This window comes from Cydia amplana, chromosome 18 (assembly GCF_948474715.1).
Source record: "Cydia amplana chromosome 18, ilCydAmpl1.1, whole genome shotgun sequence".
NCBI classification, from domain to species: Eukaryota; Metazoa; Arthropoda; class Insecta; order Lepidoptera; family Tortricidae; genus Cydia; species Cydia amplana.
In genome coordinates this window covers 4015717-4036470 of record NC_086086.1, presented here as the reverse complement: position 1 = coordinate 4036470, position 20754 = coordinate 4015717, and the positions used below count along the sequence as shown (strand labels likewise).

Below are 20754 nucleotides of genomic sequence, written 5' to 3'. Positions count from 1 at the left end.
ATAGCAATGTAAATTATTTAATAAAAAAAATATTATCTAAGATTACTTCTGCTGATACTGTTTTATTTGTTATTAATTATTATATTAATTGTATTCTGATCTCGCAACTATATCCGCAAGTCCGTTGTCATGAAATGTGACTTTTAAGTAACTGTTAGAGTACAGTCAGCAGCAAAAGTTGCTAAGCGGGGGAGGTGTTCAAAATTACCCTGACGCGCTCTTATTCTCTTTAACAATAAAGTAGTTCAATATCATTTTCAACACCTCGCCCGCTTAGCAACTATTGCTGCTGACAGTACCACATATTAATGTTCTTAAAAACCTTACTACCTGCATGAAAAGTCCCTTTAAATCCAGCTTACGCAAGCTGCGGCAGTGTTCTCGGCGGAGATTGGCTGACATTTAGCAAACGGGTTTGGTTTAGTGTTGGCTATTCCAGCCTAAGACATAAACACAGGTGTTCATAGATTAAAGGCTTCAATCAACATTTTAACTGATAAATTAGTTCAGAATTAATGCACGTTTCTATTGCCTACCTCAAGGATTATAACCTAAATTAAATTATATCCTATTTAGATAACAAGTTACGTTCTAATGAATAAATTGAAATAACTTTAATTTTCAGGACAAATGTATCTCTTTATCAGTCGAATTATCGTTAACTATTGTTAAAATTTTCACAAACGTTTACTTCGATAGAACCGAAGTGACCCTAAAAAGGATATTACAAATGTAACGGACCAATTAGACATGGTTCCGACAGCTGTCGCCTCATAAGTAGGTAACTGTCAAACTTAGCATACAATCATAACGAATGAAATACTGGCTCTAAGTACACCTACTATCTATCGTAGGTACATCATAACAAGCTTGAGATGAGACGAGCTCGATAAGTGTAACAATGGTAGTTGACAGCGAAAACAAACACTTCAACTTCATATTATATTTATTAAACTTAAGCTATAAGTGTTTATCACTTGGTGGTGTCACATGGTATCTCTATTAGAGATGCCCCGAATAGTGGTTTTGGCCGAATACCGAATATTCGGCCCCTCTCTCGTCCGAATACCGAATATTCGGCATGACAAGCGAACGTTTTGAGTCACAATTATTATGAAAACTGATCGCCAACTAAGCTAAACGTTAGATGATGTTAGCTAAGATATATTTTTGTTGAACATAATTAATTAATAGAGTTAAACAAATCAGAACTCATGATAAAAATAAAATGTTTTTTAACCAACAAAAGCTCAAAAAATGGTCTTCGTATTTAACAACTTTCCAAGAACACATTCTAAATATAGGACATAGGTACCTACATAGTTTTTGGTTATTTTTATTATGCAATTTTTCTTTTTAAGTAGGTGCAACAGATACAGTAAAACCCGCTTAATACGATCACGCTTAATACGATTTCTCGCATAATACGCCATTTTACGCCGGTCCCTGCAACTTTAGGCCTGTTTTCATACATTTTTTCACGGTTAATACGACTCGAGACCCGCTTAATACGCCATCTAAAATTATATATTACTTATGGGACGGCCCATTACGCACCATCTGCACGTTTGTGTTTTTGTCATAACCGTCGTATTGTTATGCAATACGCCGTTAGCAACATTTTTTAATGTGTTTATTACCTACCTACCTTAGGGTTTTTGTTTTGTCTAATATCTTTTGTCGGGTCCTTATCGGCGTGAGAATGCGATGCCATCTGCTTGACCGTTATGGAGCACGGAGTGCAAGCTATCGCTCCCAGATTTATTTGCAGCCAGCCAGCCAAGACTTTCTAGTTGAACCTATCGTTAGTGTTCCTAGATTATTTAACTTAGATCTGCCTACACTTACGATTTCATTCGCTCATTATCATCCGTTGTCATAGTTTTTTTTGTTCACGTTTGATACGATTTCCCGTTTAAGACGCTTTTTTTGCTAGGTCCCCTCAGAATCGTCTTAAGCGGGTTCTACTGTATTCGGTATTCGGCCGAATAGTAGGCAACATTCGGCCCAATACCGAATATTCGGCAAAGTGGCCGAATAGGCCGAATACCAAATAGTTGCCGAATATTCGTGGCATCTCTAATCTCTATGGTCCACCGAAGAAATATAACTAACTTTACTTACTAAGTACTAAATAATTGATTTCTTTGGGTGTTTATTTAGAAAAGTTTTCGTTAGTAAGGATTTCTTGGGTCGGAACATGTGTTCGCGAGTAACCGGCTAAGGGCAACCAGGTGCCAAGCCGGGGGGAGGGTGCGATGACCCCGACCCCATCGTTACCGTCACGCATGTCCCGCTGCATCTTTACCAATAAATCCATCTCCGTTTAATAGAACTGTTTAGGCTTTTGTGCATCATTTTACGAGATTATCTAAACATATTTATGGACAAAAACTAGGTCATTAATATCTAAATACAGGTTTATGAAATAAAATTTGTGTTCTAAAAATATTAACAGGGACATTCTTAAACAGATTGAGCTAGTAATAAATGCCTTACATCTTACACACCTCTGTTAAACTTTATCTCCATCTAACAAATGTCAACGGTTTGTTAGATTTGACAGACGTTTATGAATAATGCCATGAAACTAGAAGCTTTTATTAATAATTACCTTTATCTAAAACTTGCTTACAACAACAATAAGCACCTATGTATTTATTTAGTAAGAACAGTAGGACCTAACTACAATTGTATGCGATTGTGTTGTCGTCCGTTACATTTATCCTGCACAGCCTTTTACATTATTTTTCTCCACCCATGCAAGCCTACCTACTCAATCGGCGACGCTACAAAGTGATTCATTCCTTTCAATTGATCCCGAACTCAGGAAAAAAGGCCAGGTGGCACGCTCACAAAACCGTAACAAAAAACGGCCGGCGAACCTGACGTAGGTCAGCTGGAGGTTTTTAAGGGAGTTTGGGTTGTCCGATCAAAAGGGAGTGTCGATAATCGCTTGTAGGGAACAGAGAATGGGTCGCGACGATTGCTGTTAAACACGTGCACGTCCGACGAATTTATAAACAGGTGGGCTAGCTTTAATAGTCCACTCTGTGTTCTATTGTTTCTGACTTTGGTGATAGTAATTTACTCCAAATAAATAAATAAAATAAATAAATATTAGAGGACATTTTTACACAAATTGACTAAGCCCCACGGTAAGCTCTAGGCTTGTGTTGTGGGTACTCAGACAACGATATATATAATATACAAATACTTAAATACATAGAAAACAACCATGACTCAGGAACAAATATCTGTGCTCATCGCACAAATAAATGCCCTTACTGGGATTCGAACCCAGGACCGCGGCTTCACAGGCAGGGTCACTACCCACTAGGCCAGACCGGTCGTCAAATAATAATTATGTCTATCAATATGTTCACAAGATCATCTAACATCAGACCAGCTATCATGGTCGCATTTTTATCACCTGTCATGCCATGCGTCACTTTCGCACATACATATTTGTTAGAACGTGACAGCCATGGTGACAATTGATAAAGAGCCGGCCATCTAAGCCCCACAGATGTAGGTATAGATATACCAGTCTACAGGTCTTGTCGGTCAAAGTTGTCAAGGTCTAATGTTATAATGTACTGACAAAGTCAAAGATATCGACGTGAATTAGGCATAATTAAGTAGAGCACTCAACCTTAAATTTATAGCAAAAAGTACCTACACATATGAATAAGGAAATGGCTAATTTGCATATTATATTCGCATTCGCATCCACAGAACTGGGGAACTTCAGTCCGCTAGTAAAGATTGACATCTCAGTTAATCAAAGCAGGAGGAACAAGTTAATTAGACTTTTATATGACTAATGTCGGAGTTTTAAGATGTACTTTCACCGGCGCCCGACATTGTCGTCGTGCAGCAGCCCGATTGTTACCTAACGCGGTTTGCGAAACCCGACCCAAACGTGCAACCAAACGGACACGCGCCAAACTACAACTTGGGAATAAATAGTAGCTTTAATGCTAATCATATTTGCATAAACAACTACATTTTGCTGGTGGGTGGGTTAACACTTCTGAACCGATGTTTGTGTGTTACAATGTCAATCAATCACTTAAGGCAAAAAGTGTGACATTATTGCCGTTTTTGACAACAGATTGGCTGGTTGATTATGATTAATCAAGGGCTTATCACAGAAAAAATTAAGGAAATGCACTTTTGACTTTAATGTTTAATGGCTCTTATATTGAAGATAACTCAAGATGTGATAAATTGTAGTGCCTATCAATTGGCAATAGATATCATTCATCAGGCACATTTAAAGTTACTCATTCCAGCACTGCCCACCTCTAGCATACACTTGACATACCTAGTACCTACATAAGTATCACCAGTAATACCAGTATGACAAGTAATTACACTAATAAAATCTGCAAGCTACTTACACTAAGTATCGAGATAGGTACCATCAGGTGTTTTCAGATAAAGTGACTATAGATCGGATAATCCTTTTGTTTCTATATAAATGTGAATACAGTACCCCTCTATTTAACTTTCATGCCATTTATAATCCTCCATATAACTGCTATCTTTTCATATAAATGGATCAAATACTTTGTAAGATGCTTAAACCCCCAAACTCAATATGTATTTAAGAAATTAAGTATTTAGAGAAAAAAATTAAGAAAGCTTCACTATTTTATACTTATTCAGGAACACTGTTATTATAATTTTTCATACATCTGTTGTGGACTGAAAATGTTACTGTGAACTTTATGCAAAGTGTGCGTTTAATTTGTGACCTTAATCTGTCAGCCTGTATATTTTTGTCTCTATATATTTAATTCTAGAATTAATGAACTGAATAAAACCCATAAAATTCTTATGAATACAATAATGTTGTTTAACAACCTCCTAGCCCAGCAAGAGGTCCCGGGTTCAAATCGTGGTGAGGGCATTTATTTGAGTGTTTATCACAAATATTTTTTCCTTAGATATTGGATGTTTTCTATGTATTTAAGTATCTACTAGGAACTAGATGATTTATGAAAGATTGTCTCAAAAACATTAACCTCTCTTATTTGTATGTTTGCTAACTAGTTTAGAAACGATTGTGAACAAAATCGCGGCGGTTTACTATGAAACTTTCTATACAATAAAATTTAGCAAACTCTTTAACAATGACAAACAGTTTGGTGCAACCGACCCTTAGAAAAGCAAATTAATTTAACTAAGATTGAAAAATATATTTCATTCTGTGATTATTAGTATTTTTACACCCTTTTACTTGTTATGCAAAGAAAACAACTCTGCATTTTCTAAGCACTGTGACGAAACATTATTTATAATTACAGTACATATAATGGATGTAATTAGTTAGTTCCACAATTAACATTATTTTCCACTTAAGATGTAGCATAGGGTAGACAAGAAATGAAATCACACTTATGACCTGCTTACTGTCCAAACAAACATTTCTTTATCCATATTGTTTGTTATTTTCTTCGTACTCTAGATATATATAGTACTGATAACTAGGGCATTCTCCGAGTACTGGGTTAGTATGAGTTATGCCATATTGAAAAATCTGGGAATCTCATAAACAAAAGTAATAAAATCAGTATCAGGGCATGCAATAGTTACCACTGGTACAGTATATTGTAGGTAATCTGAACTCACTAAGTTTCATGCCAAGTGCTATGTTTACATTGTTAAGTATGGCCCCGCTATGGAATAAGAAAGCATTCTATCAGTAAATATTAAGTTGCTTGAAATTCTTCGTTATAGAGGCCCAACGGAGCCGAGATGTCTTTTTGATAAAGTAGATAAATAAGTAGATTAAACAAAAATTGCTATGTATTATCATGACATTCATGACTACTACACTTAATAAATGTTTTATTGATGCATGAAAGAGCCCTTGAAGCCTATATTCAGAGAATCAATGTTTATATTTGTAATAATTTATTCAAAGGCTGCCAATAACAAGTATAAAATTACTGGTAAATATGTAGATTACTTTTATAGAACTCAATCAACAAGAAAACGAAGTTTTTATCAAAATACTATACAAAAAGTCACCCTGTTAGAAAGCTGACATGACATCATAGCCTATGGTTGTGGTTGCATTAAGAAGTGGCACATCACAAGCATATTGAATCATTATAGTAAGTACCTACACTACACTACATACAAGTTAATACTTTATAATTATACATATTTAGAATAAAAAACACAATTCTGGTCTAAAATATTAGTTTATGCTTTAAGTTAGCCCTTAAACTGATCCTTGTCTATGATCCTTCTTTATCACAAAGTGTTAAAAAAAAGGTTTTATCCAGTAAAGTCCCCATTATCTAATTCTAACTAAAGAACTAGTAATTATTTTTCTACATATACCTATGCCTTAAAACCTGCTATCAAGTAACACCATAGTGAAAATGGTACATAAAAGTTAAATTATAGCATATGTATCACTATTAAGTCGCAAATTACCGATTTCTCTAATCTTAAGGTATCATAATTGTAAAATATTTTCTTAGAAACATATAAACATGTATCCTACATGTAGCGCCATCTGTGATACCATCTGTAATACTTAGACATCAACAGCAACAGGCAATATTCGTATTATGATTCTCTTTATTGATATTATTAATTTTATCAATAGTTGCCAGCTTGATGGTAAGCAATAGCCTATGTAGACCTTATTACAAAAGTCATAAATAAGGTCCACCGATGGATAGTTAAGAGTTTTGCTGTTTGTATGTTGAAGATTGTACATGATTATAAACCAGAACACAAATAAAAAAAAATATTATAAATGTGATGGTTGTTGTCCTATAATAAAACATTTTTAAATTTATGTGGTTCCAAAGGATTTAAAAACTTTGCAATTTTTACTTGTGTAAAGTGTATTGTATTTTTGAACAGGTTTGATTAATTTTATTCAGACCAAAAAGTATTTTAACGAGTTTCAAAAAAACTGTGATATTTTGTAAACAGCATAAAGCTACAGGTAAATGGTAAGCTTAGCAATTTTTTTTTTTTAGCATTTTAGCTAAGCAAATGGTTGAGAAGAGGCATCATGTATGGAATACCATTGCATAGAAACATCTTTGCCAGGAATAGATTATAAAAAATTTAGCCAAAGTGGCATATTCTCTTTTCTTCTTCTAAACACTGAATTCATGGCCATGGTTTCATATTGTAAGAACAGTGATAACAATCAAAATCAAATGTTTTTAAAGGTTCTAAACCAAAGATAAAGTAATAACAAGTTATTGTGAAAAACTAGACTGTTTTCCACCACATCATGGTTATCTAGCATATTAATAAGGTTCTTTTTTTAAATAAATATTATTCTTATTCTTATACTGTATTTTAGGTACAATACTATAACAAGTTTTTATTTTTATTTTAGTATAACAAGTCATAGTAGCTTATTTATTTAGTGTTCAAGGAAAACATAACTAATATATTTTCCATATGTCAGGCTTTGTAATGTAATCTATAAGTACATTGTAAGTTATTATATTATGTACATTGATTGATATTTTAAGAGGATACCAATAGTCTAGTTTAGAACATCAGGTACCAATCATGGAGTGTTCATTATTAATATTATCATCACTAAATGTGCAAATAATCACTAATAGAAATTTCTAACATGGGAATTTTCTTGTGTTTATGCTAAGAAAACATTGTGCACACTCTCTCACAATAACCTTCTCGAATAAAGTAATGCATACAATATTTTATGAACAACTATTTTGTAATTTGTTAATAAAGTGTATTATTTTAGTGAAAATAAATGTGATTTTTTGGTATTTTGCTATTAAAAATCAGCTGTCTACCTTATGGCAGGACAGTAATAAGATACCTACCTAGCTATAAAAGTTAAACTTTATAGTATTTTCTTTCAGGCAACCATTGAGTGTAATTGAAATAATAATCTCAAGTTGCCTCAAGTCAGATATTTACTGCAATGTAGTTCTATTTACAGGAGCCGTAAGGCGTAACAATAAATTGGATTGTAACCAAACTCCTGAGTAAACGTCAAATTCCGCAACAAAATGACCAGAATTCTCTAATTATAGCCGTATGAAATGTAAATCGGTGAAAATAATAGAGCAAAATATTCTACATGTTGACGTGGCGTGACATTGTTGGGAACGTATCTATCGTTAGGCTTCCTAGTCGTATCACTTCTTTTAGAAGACATTTAGCTTAAACCGACGCTGATTCTTAGCAAAAAACACTTATTTTGCAGTTTCAATTTGATTACTGTAATATAAGTATGGCGCCTCTGACATTGTTGGCCTCTCTATCTTTATTTTGGTTGTAACAATATGGCGTTTGTACTTACCCTATTATTCCTAATAAAGTCTTCTATAGCTTTCAGAGCGGAATCCGTAAGTTTCACAAACACTAGTTCCTTATTTTCTTTATAACTAGACTCTGATGATAACCCATACTGAACACCTGCTGGCAAGGCCGCCATTTCTTATTCACTATTCGCACTGTGGACCAGCTGACTCCTTTGCTAGTCGTCACGTTTCATATCATTCACACATTTTCTTAACAGTAATCACAGATTCACAACCTATTTATAATAATAATTACAACAACAAAGGGTTTTGAAGTCCAAATTAACAATCTTTTTGTAACCCCATCGACTCGGCCTTTGTTGGCAGCGCTCCTCAGTCCGCAAGGCCGCACTGACTGTCATGCGCAATGGCGCATTTGACAGGAAACGCGAGCATTCACTGGCCCACAGACGATACTAGCGCCAATTTGCGGTTGGCAACAAGAAGTTTTGAAACGTTGCTAACTTCATGCCACTTATAAATTATTTAAAAATCCTATTTTCTCCTTTTTTACACCTCAAAACTATGCAGTTATTAGGGATTTGGTTACATTGTATAGGTTCCTACACCAATTAAAAGTTATTTATATTGAATAGGAGGTAAAAACAGTACATTATCATCATTATAATTTTGAGGTTAAGATTTACAGTTTCAACCATATTTCGTAAGCTACTTATCGTCCACTATCTTACGTCTACGTGTGTTACTAATTTTCTCCATATGTGAATGGTTTTTATCTATCATCTGTATCTATTATTTGGCTGCAGTGATTACTTGTTGCAATACCTATCTGGTCATCTCAAACTGGTAAGTTTTAACTAATATTTATCAATACTTTTATTTCTTATTTACTAAATTTCAGCCCTAACCTTATGTGTAATTTCAGAAAGGAGACATTTCAAGAAAACATGGCATCTTGGGAAGACAAGAAACTTCTCATAACTAGAAATTTGCAGGAAGTACTAGGAGATGAAAAACTTACAGAAATTATAAAGCAAAGGGATTTAAAGATCTACTGGGGCACTGCTACCACAGGTAGACCTCATGTTGCTTACTTTGTGCCGATGTCTAAGATAGCAGACTTTTTGAAGGCAGGTTGTGAAGTAACTATTCTTTTTGCTGACCTGCATGCATACTTAGATAATATGAAAGCTCCATGGGACCTATTGGCCCTCCGCACACAGTACTATGAGGCAGCAATCAAAGCTATGCTAACTTCAATTGGTGTGCCATTAGACAAGTTAAAGTTTGTTAGGGGCACTGAATATCAGCTGAATAAGGAATACACACTGGATGTGTACCGTATGTCATCTGTCATTACTGAGCATGATGCAAAAAAAGCTGGTGCTGAAGTGGTCAAGCAGGTAGACCATCCCTTGTTAAGTGGTCTCCTGTACCCGGGACTCCAAGCATTGGACGAGGAATACTTGAAGGTAGATGCTCAGTTTGGCGGAGTTGACCAAAGAAAAATATTTACTTTGGCGGAGAAATATCTCCCTCAACTTGGGTATGCTAAGAGGGTCCATCTTATGAACCCCATGGTGCCCGGTTTAACAGGGGGGAAAATGTCTGCATCTGAAGAGGATAGCAAGATTGATCTCTTGGACGATCCAGCAAATGTAAAGAAAAAGCTTAAAAAGGCCTTCTGTGAACCTGGCAATATTACTGACAATGGAGTACTTTCTTTTACCAAGTATGTAGTCTTCCCACTGATGAAACCAGGCGAGACTTTTAAAATAAGTAGAGCAGCGGAATATGGCGGTAATGTAGAATACACTAATTTTGATGATCTCGAAGCAGCATTTGCCAAGCAGGAAATTCATCCAGGTGATCTGAAAGCTTCTGTTGAACAAGCTATTAATAGGCTTCTGGCCCCAGTTCAACAAATATTTAAGGAGCCCAAGCTACAAGAGCTTACAAAGAAAGCCTACCCACCTCCATCAAAAGTAAAAGGTAAAGGTAATGCCGAAAGTGATGAAGTTTCACCGTCCAGGCTTGATATTAGAGTTGGTCGTATTGTTGAGGTGTCTAAACATCCTGATGCCGATGCCCTATATGTTGAAAAGATTGATGTAGGTGAGGGAGAACCGAGAACCATTGTATCTGGACTGGTTAATTTTGTGCCTATTGAGGAGATGCAAAATAGGGATGTTGTTGTTTTATGCAACTTGAAGCCCGCCAAAATGAGGGGCGTGGAAAGTAAAGGTATGGTGCTTTGTGCTTCTGTTGATGAGCCAAAGCAAGTGGAGCCGTTGTTGCCTCCAGAAGGCAGTAAACCGGGTGACAGGATTGTTGTGGAGGGCTATGAAACTGGTGAACCAGACGAGGTACTGAACCCCAAGAAAAAAGTCTGGGAAAAGTTACAAGTTGATCTTAAGACAAATGCTGGCCTCTTAGCCACTTGGCAGGGAAATAAACTTATTAGTAAACTTAATGGAAATCCAACAACTACTAAATCTATGAAAAATGCTCCAATTAAGTAATATAATATTGCATATTCATTTCCATTTAAGCCTGGTCTGCTTTATTTTTGTATTTCATTTATAATGCTTATTTATTAAACAGTTTTATATTAAAATGAAAAAAAAATGATAAACATATTCTCTTTAAATTTTTGTTTTATTTATTCCAATGTTATATTGCTCTATATTTTTTTTTTTGGAAAATAGGTAGAATACGCAAAAACGCTAGGGTATCCTTATAACAGAGGGGCTAACGCGAAAACCGAAATTCGCAAATTGCGGGAATCTTTCTCTTTTACTCCAATTAAGGCGTAATTAGAGTGACGGAGAAAGATGCCCGCAATTTGCGAACTCCGATGTTCGCGGCTATAGCCCAGAGGGACTACCGCGAAAAACGAAATTCGCAACTTGCGGGATCTTTCTCTTTTACTCCAATGCCCGCAATTTGCGAACTTCGATTTTCGCGGTTATAGCCCAGAACTTTTTGAAATATTGAGGGCCTACTACGAATCTTTCTGTCACTCTACGCCGTATTTGGAGTAAAAGAGAAAAATACCCGTAATTTCCGAACTTCGGTGTTCGCGGTAGGCCCCCTGCTTCTGCGTTAAAGATAAAAATAGGAATAAGGCCCCAGTACACAATGGGCCATCGCCGGCCACTCCAAGGGACGCAGCCATGCGGTAGAATGAGATAGCAATATCACTTGCTCCAAGTGTAAGGCCTGAGTAGACGCTCGAAGCGGAGCGTTCGGCGGGGCGTGTAGCGTGGCGTCGAGCTCACAAATGATTTGAGCAGCGTGCACTAAGGCCGCTCCTATACGTTTGCATTTGTTTAACATGCACGCCGCACGCCCCGTCCCGCTGCACGCCCAACTCGAGCGTTCACTCAGGCCTTACACTAACGCATAAATGCGCCCCTTGGAGTGGCCGGCGATGGCCCATTGTGTACTGGGGCCTTAACATTATCGCCATGCTGTGCTTGAACTTGAAACAACGGCTTGAAATATAATATAACTTGGTCAACCAGATCTTGACAGTAGAAAAAGGCGGCAAATTTGAAAAATGTAGGCGCGAAAGGATATCGTCCCATAGAAAATTTGAATTTCGCGCCTTTTTTTACTGACAAGATTTGGTTGACCAGCTATAATTATATTTTCAGTGGCAGATAGTGGCTGTACGTTTTTGCCACAAAAGCAAACATAAAAAAAACATAAGCCTGAAGTTAGGCACCAGTGCGCCACTTTCATTGATAGATGTCGGGTGCGTTCGGTAACCATAATATAATGACAATAGAACAGCGAAACTAAAATTAAAATATTTTATAAATATAGTTGGTCAAACCAAATTTGTCAGTAAATAAGCACAAAAAAACTATACTCATCCTTTTCATTGAATATTACACTAGTACTAGTGTAATATTCAATTTAAACTCGCGCGAGCCACGAGACGAGCCGCGAGCCGCGCCACGAGACGAGAGTGTAAGCGGTGGGCTCGCGGCTCGTCTCGTGGCTCGCAAGCTCGTCGAGCTAATATAATTTAAACACTAACGGCACGGCATAAGGTTTATAACCGAATGACAAGCCGAACGCGAGTGTAAACGGTGGACTCGCGTCTCGTGGCGCGGCTCGCGGCTCGTCTCGTGGCTCGCACGAGAGTTTAAATTGGCTATAAGACAAAGATAGTATGATTCTCTCTATGTTTGAAATGAGACAGTACTTTGACAAACTATGAATCAATGAAAAAAGAATCATATGGAAGCGACATACCTACAAAAAAAGTGTGGCCGACGCCATATTGCCGAGAACTGAACATGGCGGTCTGTAGTGCTGCGAAGACAAGTTGATATTTGACAAGGATATCGATAAACTAAGTTGTCATCATTTTAAACACATAAACCTATTAGATCCACTTAAAGACAAGAAAAACATAGTGTACAAAAGGCGGAGTTTATACGTCTTATGATATTCTCTACCAGTCCACCTTAACGCAAAGCAGAAAAAATGTTGATGTTGGCCTGTAACTTAAGATAACATATAATTGAGAGAACGCTATTTGTTGGCTTATGAGTCTTTATGACGGCCGTTTGCATTATCGATACCTACTCTAGTTCATAATCGTACTAATTACGATTAATTAAGACGATAGTGCAGATATCACAAAGTTGCAATTTAATTATTAATATAAATGCATAGATGGTCAGGCAAGTCTTGTCGGTAGAAAAAGGCGCAAAATTCAAATTTTCTATGGGACGATATCCCTTCGCGCCTACATTTTTGAAATTTGCCGCCTTTTTTTACTGACAAGATCTGCTTGACCATTTATAATTAGCGGTATTGTGAACTAGGGTACCGTTATTAGTTAAATATAACATAAGAAGATTATTCTTCCTATGTAGAATAAAACAACATTCATACACAAAAATATTCTTTATTCATTTCTGATTCGGAATAATACAACTTTGTTCAGGTAGTTCCAGAAAGATTCTTTTTCCGTTTGTTTTTTCTATAATATTGGAAACGTACATGAAGGTAAGTGTTTGGGAGGTTAGCGATTTTAGGTGGTCTCAGGAACAGCAGACGGGGCTCTTCAATGACTTCTTCTTATTTTGATTTTACAGAATTGTTTTTATTTTATATTAAATTAAATGAAAATTTACAATGTTAGAATGTATGGCGACTTTATATAAAATTGGCAAAAATCGCGAGAGCGGCTTGTGTGCCTTGCCGTGTAAGATGGTAAAGTGTTAGAGGCTGTCGCCGCGCCCCCGCGCGGCCGTGCTTGGAACTCCGCCTCTTCTTGGGATGCCCGCTAGATGGCGTCATGCTCGCGAACATGCCCCCGGCCTTGAAAGCACCCGCTTTCAATGTGGTTGTGGTGATGTGGATGGGGCTGGCGCAGCTTCACTCTCTGCCGGCATCAAGAGAGGGCAAAGCTTGGTGAAAGCCCTGCGTATGACCCCGCTCGCTGTTTTTACGTCAGCGACGCGGGAAACTCCGTCGTGGCCTGTGAACAGAGTTACCACCCGTCCCAAACGCCATTTGAGGGGTGGTAGATTATCTTCTTTGACCAGAACTAAGGAGTTGTGAACGATATCCTGGCCGTGCGTCTGCCACTTCGTTCTGGTCTGCAGCTCAGAAATATATTGTTTTGACCACCGCTGCCAAAAGTGTTGTCGCATTTTCTCCAGCATCTCGTAGCGTGGGAGCCGGCCCGTCTCTGCCGTCAAGTCCTTGCAGGGCGGCGCTGTCAGCGGTCGGCCAATAAGGAAATGAGCTGGAGTTAATGCGGAAAGGTCGTTTGGGTCTGTGGAAAGAGGATGCATGGGTCTGGAATTTAGGAGGGCTTCGGACTGTGCCAAAACCGTGCTAAATTCCTCAAAAGTTAAATTCGCGTTGCCAACAACGCGCTTCAAGTGATATTTGCAAGACTGTACAGCTCTCTCACACAAACCTGCCATATGTGGAGCGTAAGGGGGGTTAAAATGCAAATTAATGTTATCATTAGCGGCACACTCAATGATATTACTCGCGTTATCTTGTAGGAACGACGAAAGTTCTTTCATCGCCCCTACAAAGCAACGGCCGTTGTCGGAATATATCACGTTAGGCTTACCACGGCGCGAAATAAAGCGTTTAAGTGCGAGTAGGTATCCTTCGGTACTAAGACTTGTGACTAAATCAAGATAAACTGCGCGCGTCGTGAAGCAAACTATCAGACAGATGTATGCCTTTTGAGGCTTAGCTCCCCTACCCCTACGGTTAAGTACATATACTGGCCCCGCGTAGTCTACCCCGCAGCTCATAAAGGCGAACCCGGGTTCCAAACGTAGTGAAGGTAAGTTACCCATAATAGGTGCAAAGGTTTTCGCCTTCATGCGGATGCAGGTTACACAGGTGCGTACCACTCGCTTGGCTAAATTAGTGCCTCCGAGAGGCCACCAGCAGTCTTTGATAGTAGCAAGCAGGAGACTAGGAGGCGCATGCAGTAATCGTATGTGTTCACTCTGAAACAAAAGCTGTGTGAAACGATGTTTCGAACAAAGCAAAATCGGATGTTTTTTGTCGTATGAAAAACTAGTCGCATTACTAATACGACCACCGACCCTTATCATTTTATCTGTGTCTAGGAAGACATTTAATTTATTAATCCCGCGCGTGTGTTTAACAGGTAAGTTATTTATCATCTTGTCATACTCAACAGGAAAAGATTTCATTTGCGAAAGACGCGCCAGATGTTGCATCGATGCATTCAATTCGTCAACAGTCAGCGGGCCAGTTTTACGATTTGTCTTGTTTTTAATGCGTGTGTTGTTTATGAATCGTAAAACATAAGCACCCGCGCGCCGTAAGCGGTTAAAAGACGAAAACCTGTCGAATTCGAATACATCGGTGTTAATTTGGCTTGTCATACTAATTGTGTTTGTTTTTATTTCAGGTAAATCGGCCGGTATTATTTCGGAAGTGCGCGATAAAGTACTAGGTAACCAGTCAGATTCTGGTTCATGCAAGAAGGGCGGTCCATTGAACCAGAACGAATTATTGATAAGCGCGTCAAGTTCAAGGCCGCGGCTAACTAAATCAGCTGCGTTATTCTTGCTACTTACATGCAACCACTGCGCGCTCCCGGTTAACTCGTTTATCTCCGACACTCTGTTTTGAACAAAGGTTTTAAGGGTGTGGGGTGACATTCGGACCCACCCAAGAACTATTGTGCTATCACACCAAAAATACACAGAATCGAACTTCACTTTAAGCGATTTGATTACTTTTGAGTACAACCTAGCAGCTAACAGCGCGCCTAGCAACTCAAGTTTCGCGATACTGACGGATTTCAAAGGAGCGACCTTACTCTTCGAACACAACAGATGCACTGTAATTACCTCGTTGTTATCTCCCGAAAGCGTACGCACATATGCACAGGCCCCATAGGCCGCTTGACTAGCATCACAAAAAAAGTGCAACTGTGTGCAATGCGCAGACGCATTCATTACATAACGAGGAATGCGGAGGCTATGTATGTGTTGTGTATGTGTGAGTATGTATCTACGCCAGGCTGATGCGACATCCTCAGGTACTTCCGAGTCCCAATCTAAGCGGCAAAGCCATAGTTTTTGCAGTAATATTTTGGCAATAATTATGGCCGGCGAAAGTAGCCCGAGAGGGTCATACATTTGTGAAATTACGGATAATATTTTGCGCTTTGTTATCGGTTCGTTATTATTATCCTGTTGTATTTTTGCCGTGTAATGAAATTCGTCAGTGTTGTTAGTCCATCCTAAGCCGAGTGTTTTACTTTGACAATTATCGCCTAAACACAATTCGCGTGATGTGATTTTTGACGAGGAAAATTGCGAAACGTCAAAGTTAAATACCCATTTTCGGAGTGGGAAACAACCTGACTGCAGTACGTCGGTGACCTTTTCACAGATGTCAATTAAAGCGTGTTTATCATTATTTCCTGTAATTAGGTCATCCACGTAACAGTCTTCTAATATGGTGCGAGAGACCTCTTCGTCAGCACATTCCTTTGCCAGCTGATTGAGACAGCGGATGGCCAAAAAGGCCCCAGAAGAGGTACCGAAAGTTACCGTATTAAGTTGGTAAACATTTAGCGGCTGCGAAGGGTTCTCTCGCCACAAAATTAGTTGAAGGTTTCGTTGGTCGGATTGAATAAGGACTTGCCTGTACATTTTTGCCACGTCTGCGCACGCGACGTATCTGTGCTCACGAAAACGTAACAATATTGAAAAAATATCGTTTTGTATGGTCGGCCCGACTAACTGCAAATCGTTCAGGGATTTCCCTGAACTAGTGGGCATTGATCCATTGAAAACGACCCTTAAGCGTGTAGTGAGACTGTCCTTTAATACAGCGTGGTGTACAAGAAAGCAGTAAGGCTTTGTGTATGTGTGTATAAGTGACATGTGCCCTAGCTCAATGTACTCACGCATAAAATCGCAGTACATCTTTTTGTAGTCCGGGAGCCGCTCGAGTTTGCGTTCTAATGATAAGAACCTACTCCTAGCTACATCGTAGGTATCGCCGAGCGCATCAGCTGATTCCTTTAGGGGTAAACGTACTAAAAAACGACCATCTTTATCGCGTTGCGTAGTCGAAGCGAACAGCTGTTCACAGGCGCGTTCGTCGTCAGTCAGTCCGTCTCCTATCTTAGGCACCTCCTCGAGCTCCCAAAACTGTCTTAATTGTGTGTCTAAAGTTTGCGTGAAATGACAAGTAGTCTTATTTGTTTTAATGCGTTTATTATTGATCGGACCCACGACGATCCAACCAAATTTAGTATCTTGTAAATAAGGCCCTTCTGCGAGAGGAAATCGATCCTTATTTAACAAGCCCCAGAAATAATCACCGCCTAACAATATATCAATATCTGACGATTTGAAATAGTTAGGGTCCGAGAGTTGAATATTATCTGGAATGCGAATGGAATGCGCGCTTATTGCTGCTGACGGCAGCGGTTCCGTTAAGACTGGGAGTACCATGCAATTGATGCGTGCATGGTAGTCACCTTTAATAGACTGTATGTTAAGCTGACACGAGTGTGTGGTTTGCGTGACTTGTTTACTTAACCCTGAAATATTGTAAGTGGACTGTACCAAAGGCGTATTTAATTTATCTATGAAAGATTGCGTGACATAACTGTGTTCTGAGCCATTATCGAGAAAAACTCTAGCCCTATGTAATTTATTGTTGCTATCGGCAACATCTGCTATTACAGTAGATAACAAAACCGGTGTTAACGGCCGTGAGAGTGTGTGCGAATTAAGTGTAACAGTGTGATGAGTCGAGGTGGCGGGGACGGCGCTCGCCGGTGGCTTGTTGTTTACACTGCCAGCCGAAGCTGATGCACCGTCACTGTCACTACTCAGGCTATGAATCAAGCTATTATGTTTCTTCTGGCAGATCCTACACGGGCCAAAAAAGCAATTGTTAACTGTGTGACCAACGCGAAGACAATTGTGACATAGTTTCTTATCCTCAATCAATTTAACTCTGTCGGGAACAGTTAAATCTAGGAAACTATTACACGAATAAAGCGGATGATTAGCGTTGCACATTTGACAATTGCGAGGCGAAGTGCGTTTGAAACTGGATTTGTTTGTGTGTGACTGTGAAACCGTGGAGCTAGAAGCATAACTATGCGTTGCGTGTACATTGTGAAATTGCGACTGATTTGATGACTTTTTGTTGTCATGCGAATTTGAGTGCGTATTTTTGGAATGATTTGCCGCAATAGATTCCAACATATCTGCACGGTTTTGTAAAAAAGTAATCAAATCAGTTAGCTTAATACGAGAGGTAGAATCCTGCCGATTAGAGTTGACTGAGCCCTTGTGTTCTTCCCACTCGCGTTCCGTAGCCGCGTCTAATTTTGTGACTATTAAATAGATGACTAACGTGTCCCAGGAGTCCGTAGGTTCTCCTAGGGTCTTCAGGGCACGAAGGGAACGTAACACAGAGTCAATCAGCTTTCTAATCTGTGTAGCCGATTCTTTGTTTATTGATTGCGTGTTGAAAAGTGACTTTACGTAATTGTGTGTTAGTAACCTATGATTGTTGAAACGGTTTTCGAGAAGCTCCCACGCGGTCGTATAGTTCTCTGCTGAAAATTCCAAGGACTTAATTACTTGCAAAGCGGTGCCGGTTAAGGCTGCGCGTAGGTAATGAAACTTTTGTATGGCACCCAGGTCCTTAGAATCGTGTATCAGAGAAGTATACGTGTCCCTAAAACCTAACCAATGCTCGTACGAACCGTCGAAGGTGGGGAGTGATATTGTAGGTAATTTAACCTTATAGCCTACGGAATCTGCGCTGGCAGGGGCAGCGGCGCTGCCGTTAGCAACAGCGGGACTGTTGCCAACGTCAGCTAATTCGGACGCTGCGGCCACTGTCTGATAATATTGCCCCTCGAACTCTTCGCGGTATTCTAAATGTTTAAGGAGATCACTCGACTCTGCTAACTCCTCGATTCTAGTTTGAACGACATCGAAATCTTGATAATAACTCGCGGCATTATTTATGCGTAATTGTAACTCGACTTTTTGTATATTCGTTAAATTAGCCTTATTAAGCGTAGCGACATATTTAGCGAACAACGTGAGTTTACCCTTGAGTGTGCCTCGTCTTTGCGTCAAGACACGCGGATCGTTTAAATCGACTGTTAAAGAAATTGGAGTCACTGATGCTTTAGGAGTAGCCATGGTGTGTGTGAGAGAATGTAAAGCACTTACAGTTTATTCCCGAAACTCGTTGTTGGCACGTAATGGCGGCCGTGCGCACCATGCGACACGTGCTCGACACTGGAAGGTTACAAAATAGACACGGTATAAGCACAATGCCGATTGAAGGGAAGAAGGTGAAGAATGGATGACCTGACCGTTTCTTGCTGATCCTGGCGCTGGTTGATAGCTTCCGGCTCGGAGGTCCAATGTTTGGGAGGTTAGCGATTTTAGGTGGTCTCAGGAACAGCAGACGGGGCTCTTCAATGACTTCTTCTTATTTTGATTTTACAGAATTGTTTTTATTTTATATTAAATTAAATGAAAATTTACAATGTTAGAATGTATGGCGACTTTATATAAAATTGGCAAAAATCGCGAGAGCGGCTTGTGTGCCTTGCCGTGTAAGATGGTAAAGTGTTAGAGGCTGTCGCCGCGCCCCCGCGCGGCCGTGCTTGGAACTCCGCCTCTTCTTGGGATGCCCGCTAGATGGCGTCATGCTCGCGAACAGTAAGTTTGAATTACTTACACTTTTCATCAGCAAGAGTTTGTGTTTTGCCTTATATTTTCTGTTCCAATGGTTTCTAACCATTTTTTTCTCGTACATTCAGTTCAGATTTCGGTAACCTGAAAAAACAAAAATATTATATAATATATGATTACTTACTTTCCCTCAGTACAACCGCTTTCAGGATACAGGTTTTAAGTATATACATACATATATACTTGGTCAACCAGATCTTTTCAGTAGAAAAAGGCGGCAAATTTGAAAAATGTAGGCGCGAAGGGATATCGTCCGTCGTAAAATGAGATTGGTCCAATTTTTGCTAATTAATTGAAAATATAAATGTACATACAAAATCTTTCAAATACATGTTAAGATTCTTCCCCAAACTTTTCTTAAATTCGATATAAAAGCACATCACTAGCTGTCAAATGTACTAATTTCTATAGTACGAAAATATCGAAAATAAATCCTTAATTTATTCCAGTATATCGCAAATAGTATTTATTGGCTAGTTATTAACTAAATACACACCATAAGAAGGCAGTCATCTATGAAATAACAAATATTTCAGTTAAAATGTAAACATACCGGTGCAACGACAAACTTTTCCGGTTTTCCTTTTTTCTTGAGCCACATCCAACAAAACTGCACTTAGGCATTATGTCCTTTCTTGTCCTTAACCACTACACCACATTATTAAACAGAAATATTCGCAAAATTTCCAAATATCCAATATTTTATTTTAATAACAGAACACTTTGACGCTTCATGTACCATGGAAAACGTGAACTGAATATGGCGGACCGGCCACAGTAGGCATGTCACGTGACCATCAAATGAAAAATGTTGCCATAGCAGAACGCACTGAAGTATTGTTATCCTTTTCCACATAAGAGAAAATATATTGGTTAGAAAGTGACAACATAATGTTTACTTATTCTGCATCGAAATGCTTGGTATTTGTATAACTGATTGCATGTATAGAACAATATGCCGAGTCCACTCTTTTATACGTCATTGCTATGAATACAATGTGTTTCATAGCGTCCTCTATTGACAATATTGTCAAACTTGAAGTATATTTTGTACAGAACTTTCGTACAAGATGGCGCGCATTGCAATTACTTGCTATAAGAAATCTTCAGTGCTAATGCAATAAATTCGCGTTTTATTTATTAGCACTATTAGCAGGCATATTTCGGTGATTTCGGTTAAAAGT

The 20754-nt window shown here is 38.7% G+C and overlaps 4 protein-coding genes across 4 annotated transcripts in view; 1 reads left to right on the top strand and 3 right to left on the bottom strand.

The window, feature by feature from the left end:
• The window catches only part of LOC134656285 (RNA polymerase II elongation factor Ell), a 79898-nt gene extending 71233 nt beyond the window's left edge, over positions 1-8665 (bottom strand). The window contains exon 1 of the mRNA XM_063511804.1: positions 8330-8665. Within this exon, the coding sequence (XP_063367874.1) occupies positions 8330-8464 (135 nt within the window). The 5' untranslated portion in view covers positions 8465-8665. The remainder of the gene's footprint in view (positions 1-8329) is intronic.
• A 552-nt stretch (positions 8666-9217) lies between these two features.
• Positions 9218-10915, top strand: LOC134656255 (tyrosine--tRNA ligase, cytoplasmic). The gene has a single exon (XM_063511770.1). It carries the CDS (start codon positions 9239-9241, stop codon positions 10811-10813), a length of 1575 nt encoding a protein of 524 aa, XP_063367840.1. The 5' UTR covers positions 9218-9238; the 3' UTR covers positions 10814-10915.
• Positions 10916-13495: 2580 nt separating this feature from the next.
• Positions 13496-15654, bottom strand: LOC134656259 (uncharacterized). Its single transcript, XM_063511773.1, has 2 exons — positions 14635-15654; positions 13496-14094 (listed from the first exon to the last, which is right to left on the bottom strand). Exons 1-2 carry the CDS (start codon positions 15476-15478, stop codon positions 13652-13654), a joined length of 1287 nt encoding a protein of 428 aa, XP_063367843.1. The 5' UTR covers positions 15479-15654; the 3' UTR covers positions 13496-13651.
• Positions 15655-16431: 777 nt separating this feature from the next.
• Positions 16432-19360, bottom strand: LOC134656535 (uncharacterized). The gene is made up of 4 exons (XM_063512096.1): positions 19186-19360; positions 17963-19108; positions 16738-16984; positions 16432-16508 (listed from the first exon to the last, which is right to left on the bottom strand). Exons 2-4 carry the CDS (start codon positions 19007-19009, stop codon positions 16432-16434), a joined length of 1371 nt encoding a protein of 456 aa, XP_063368166.1. The 5' UTR covers positions 19010-19108; positions 19186-19360.
• Between the last annotated feature and the right edge of the window lie 1394 nt (positions 19361-20754).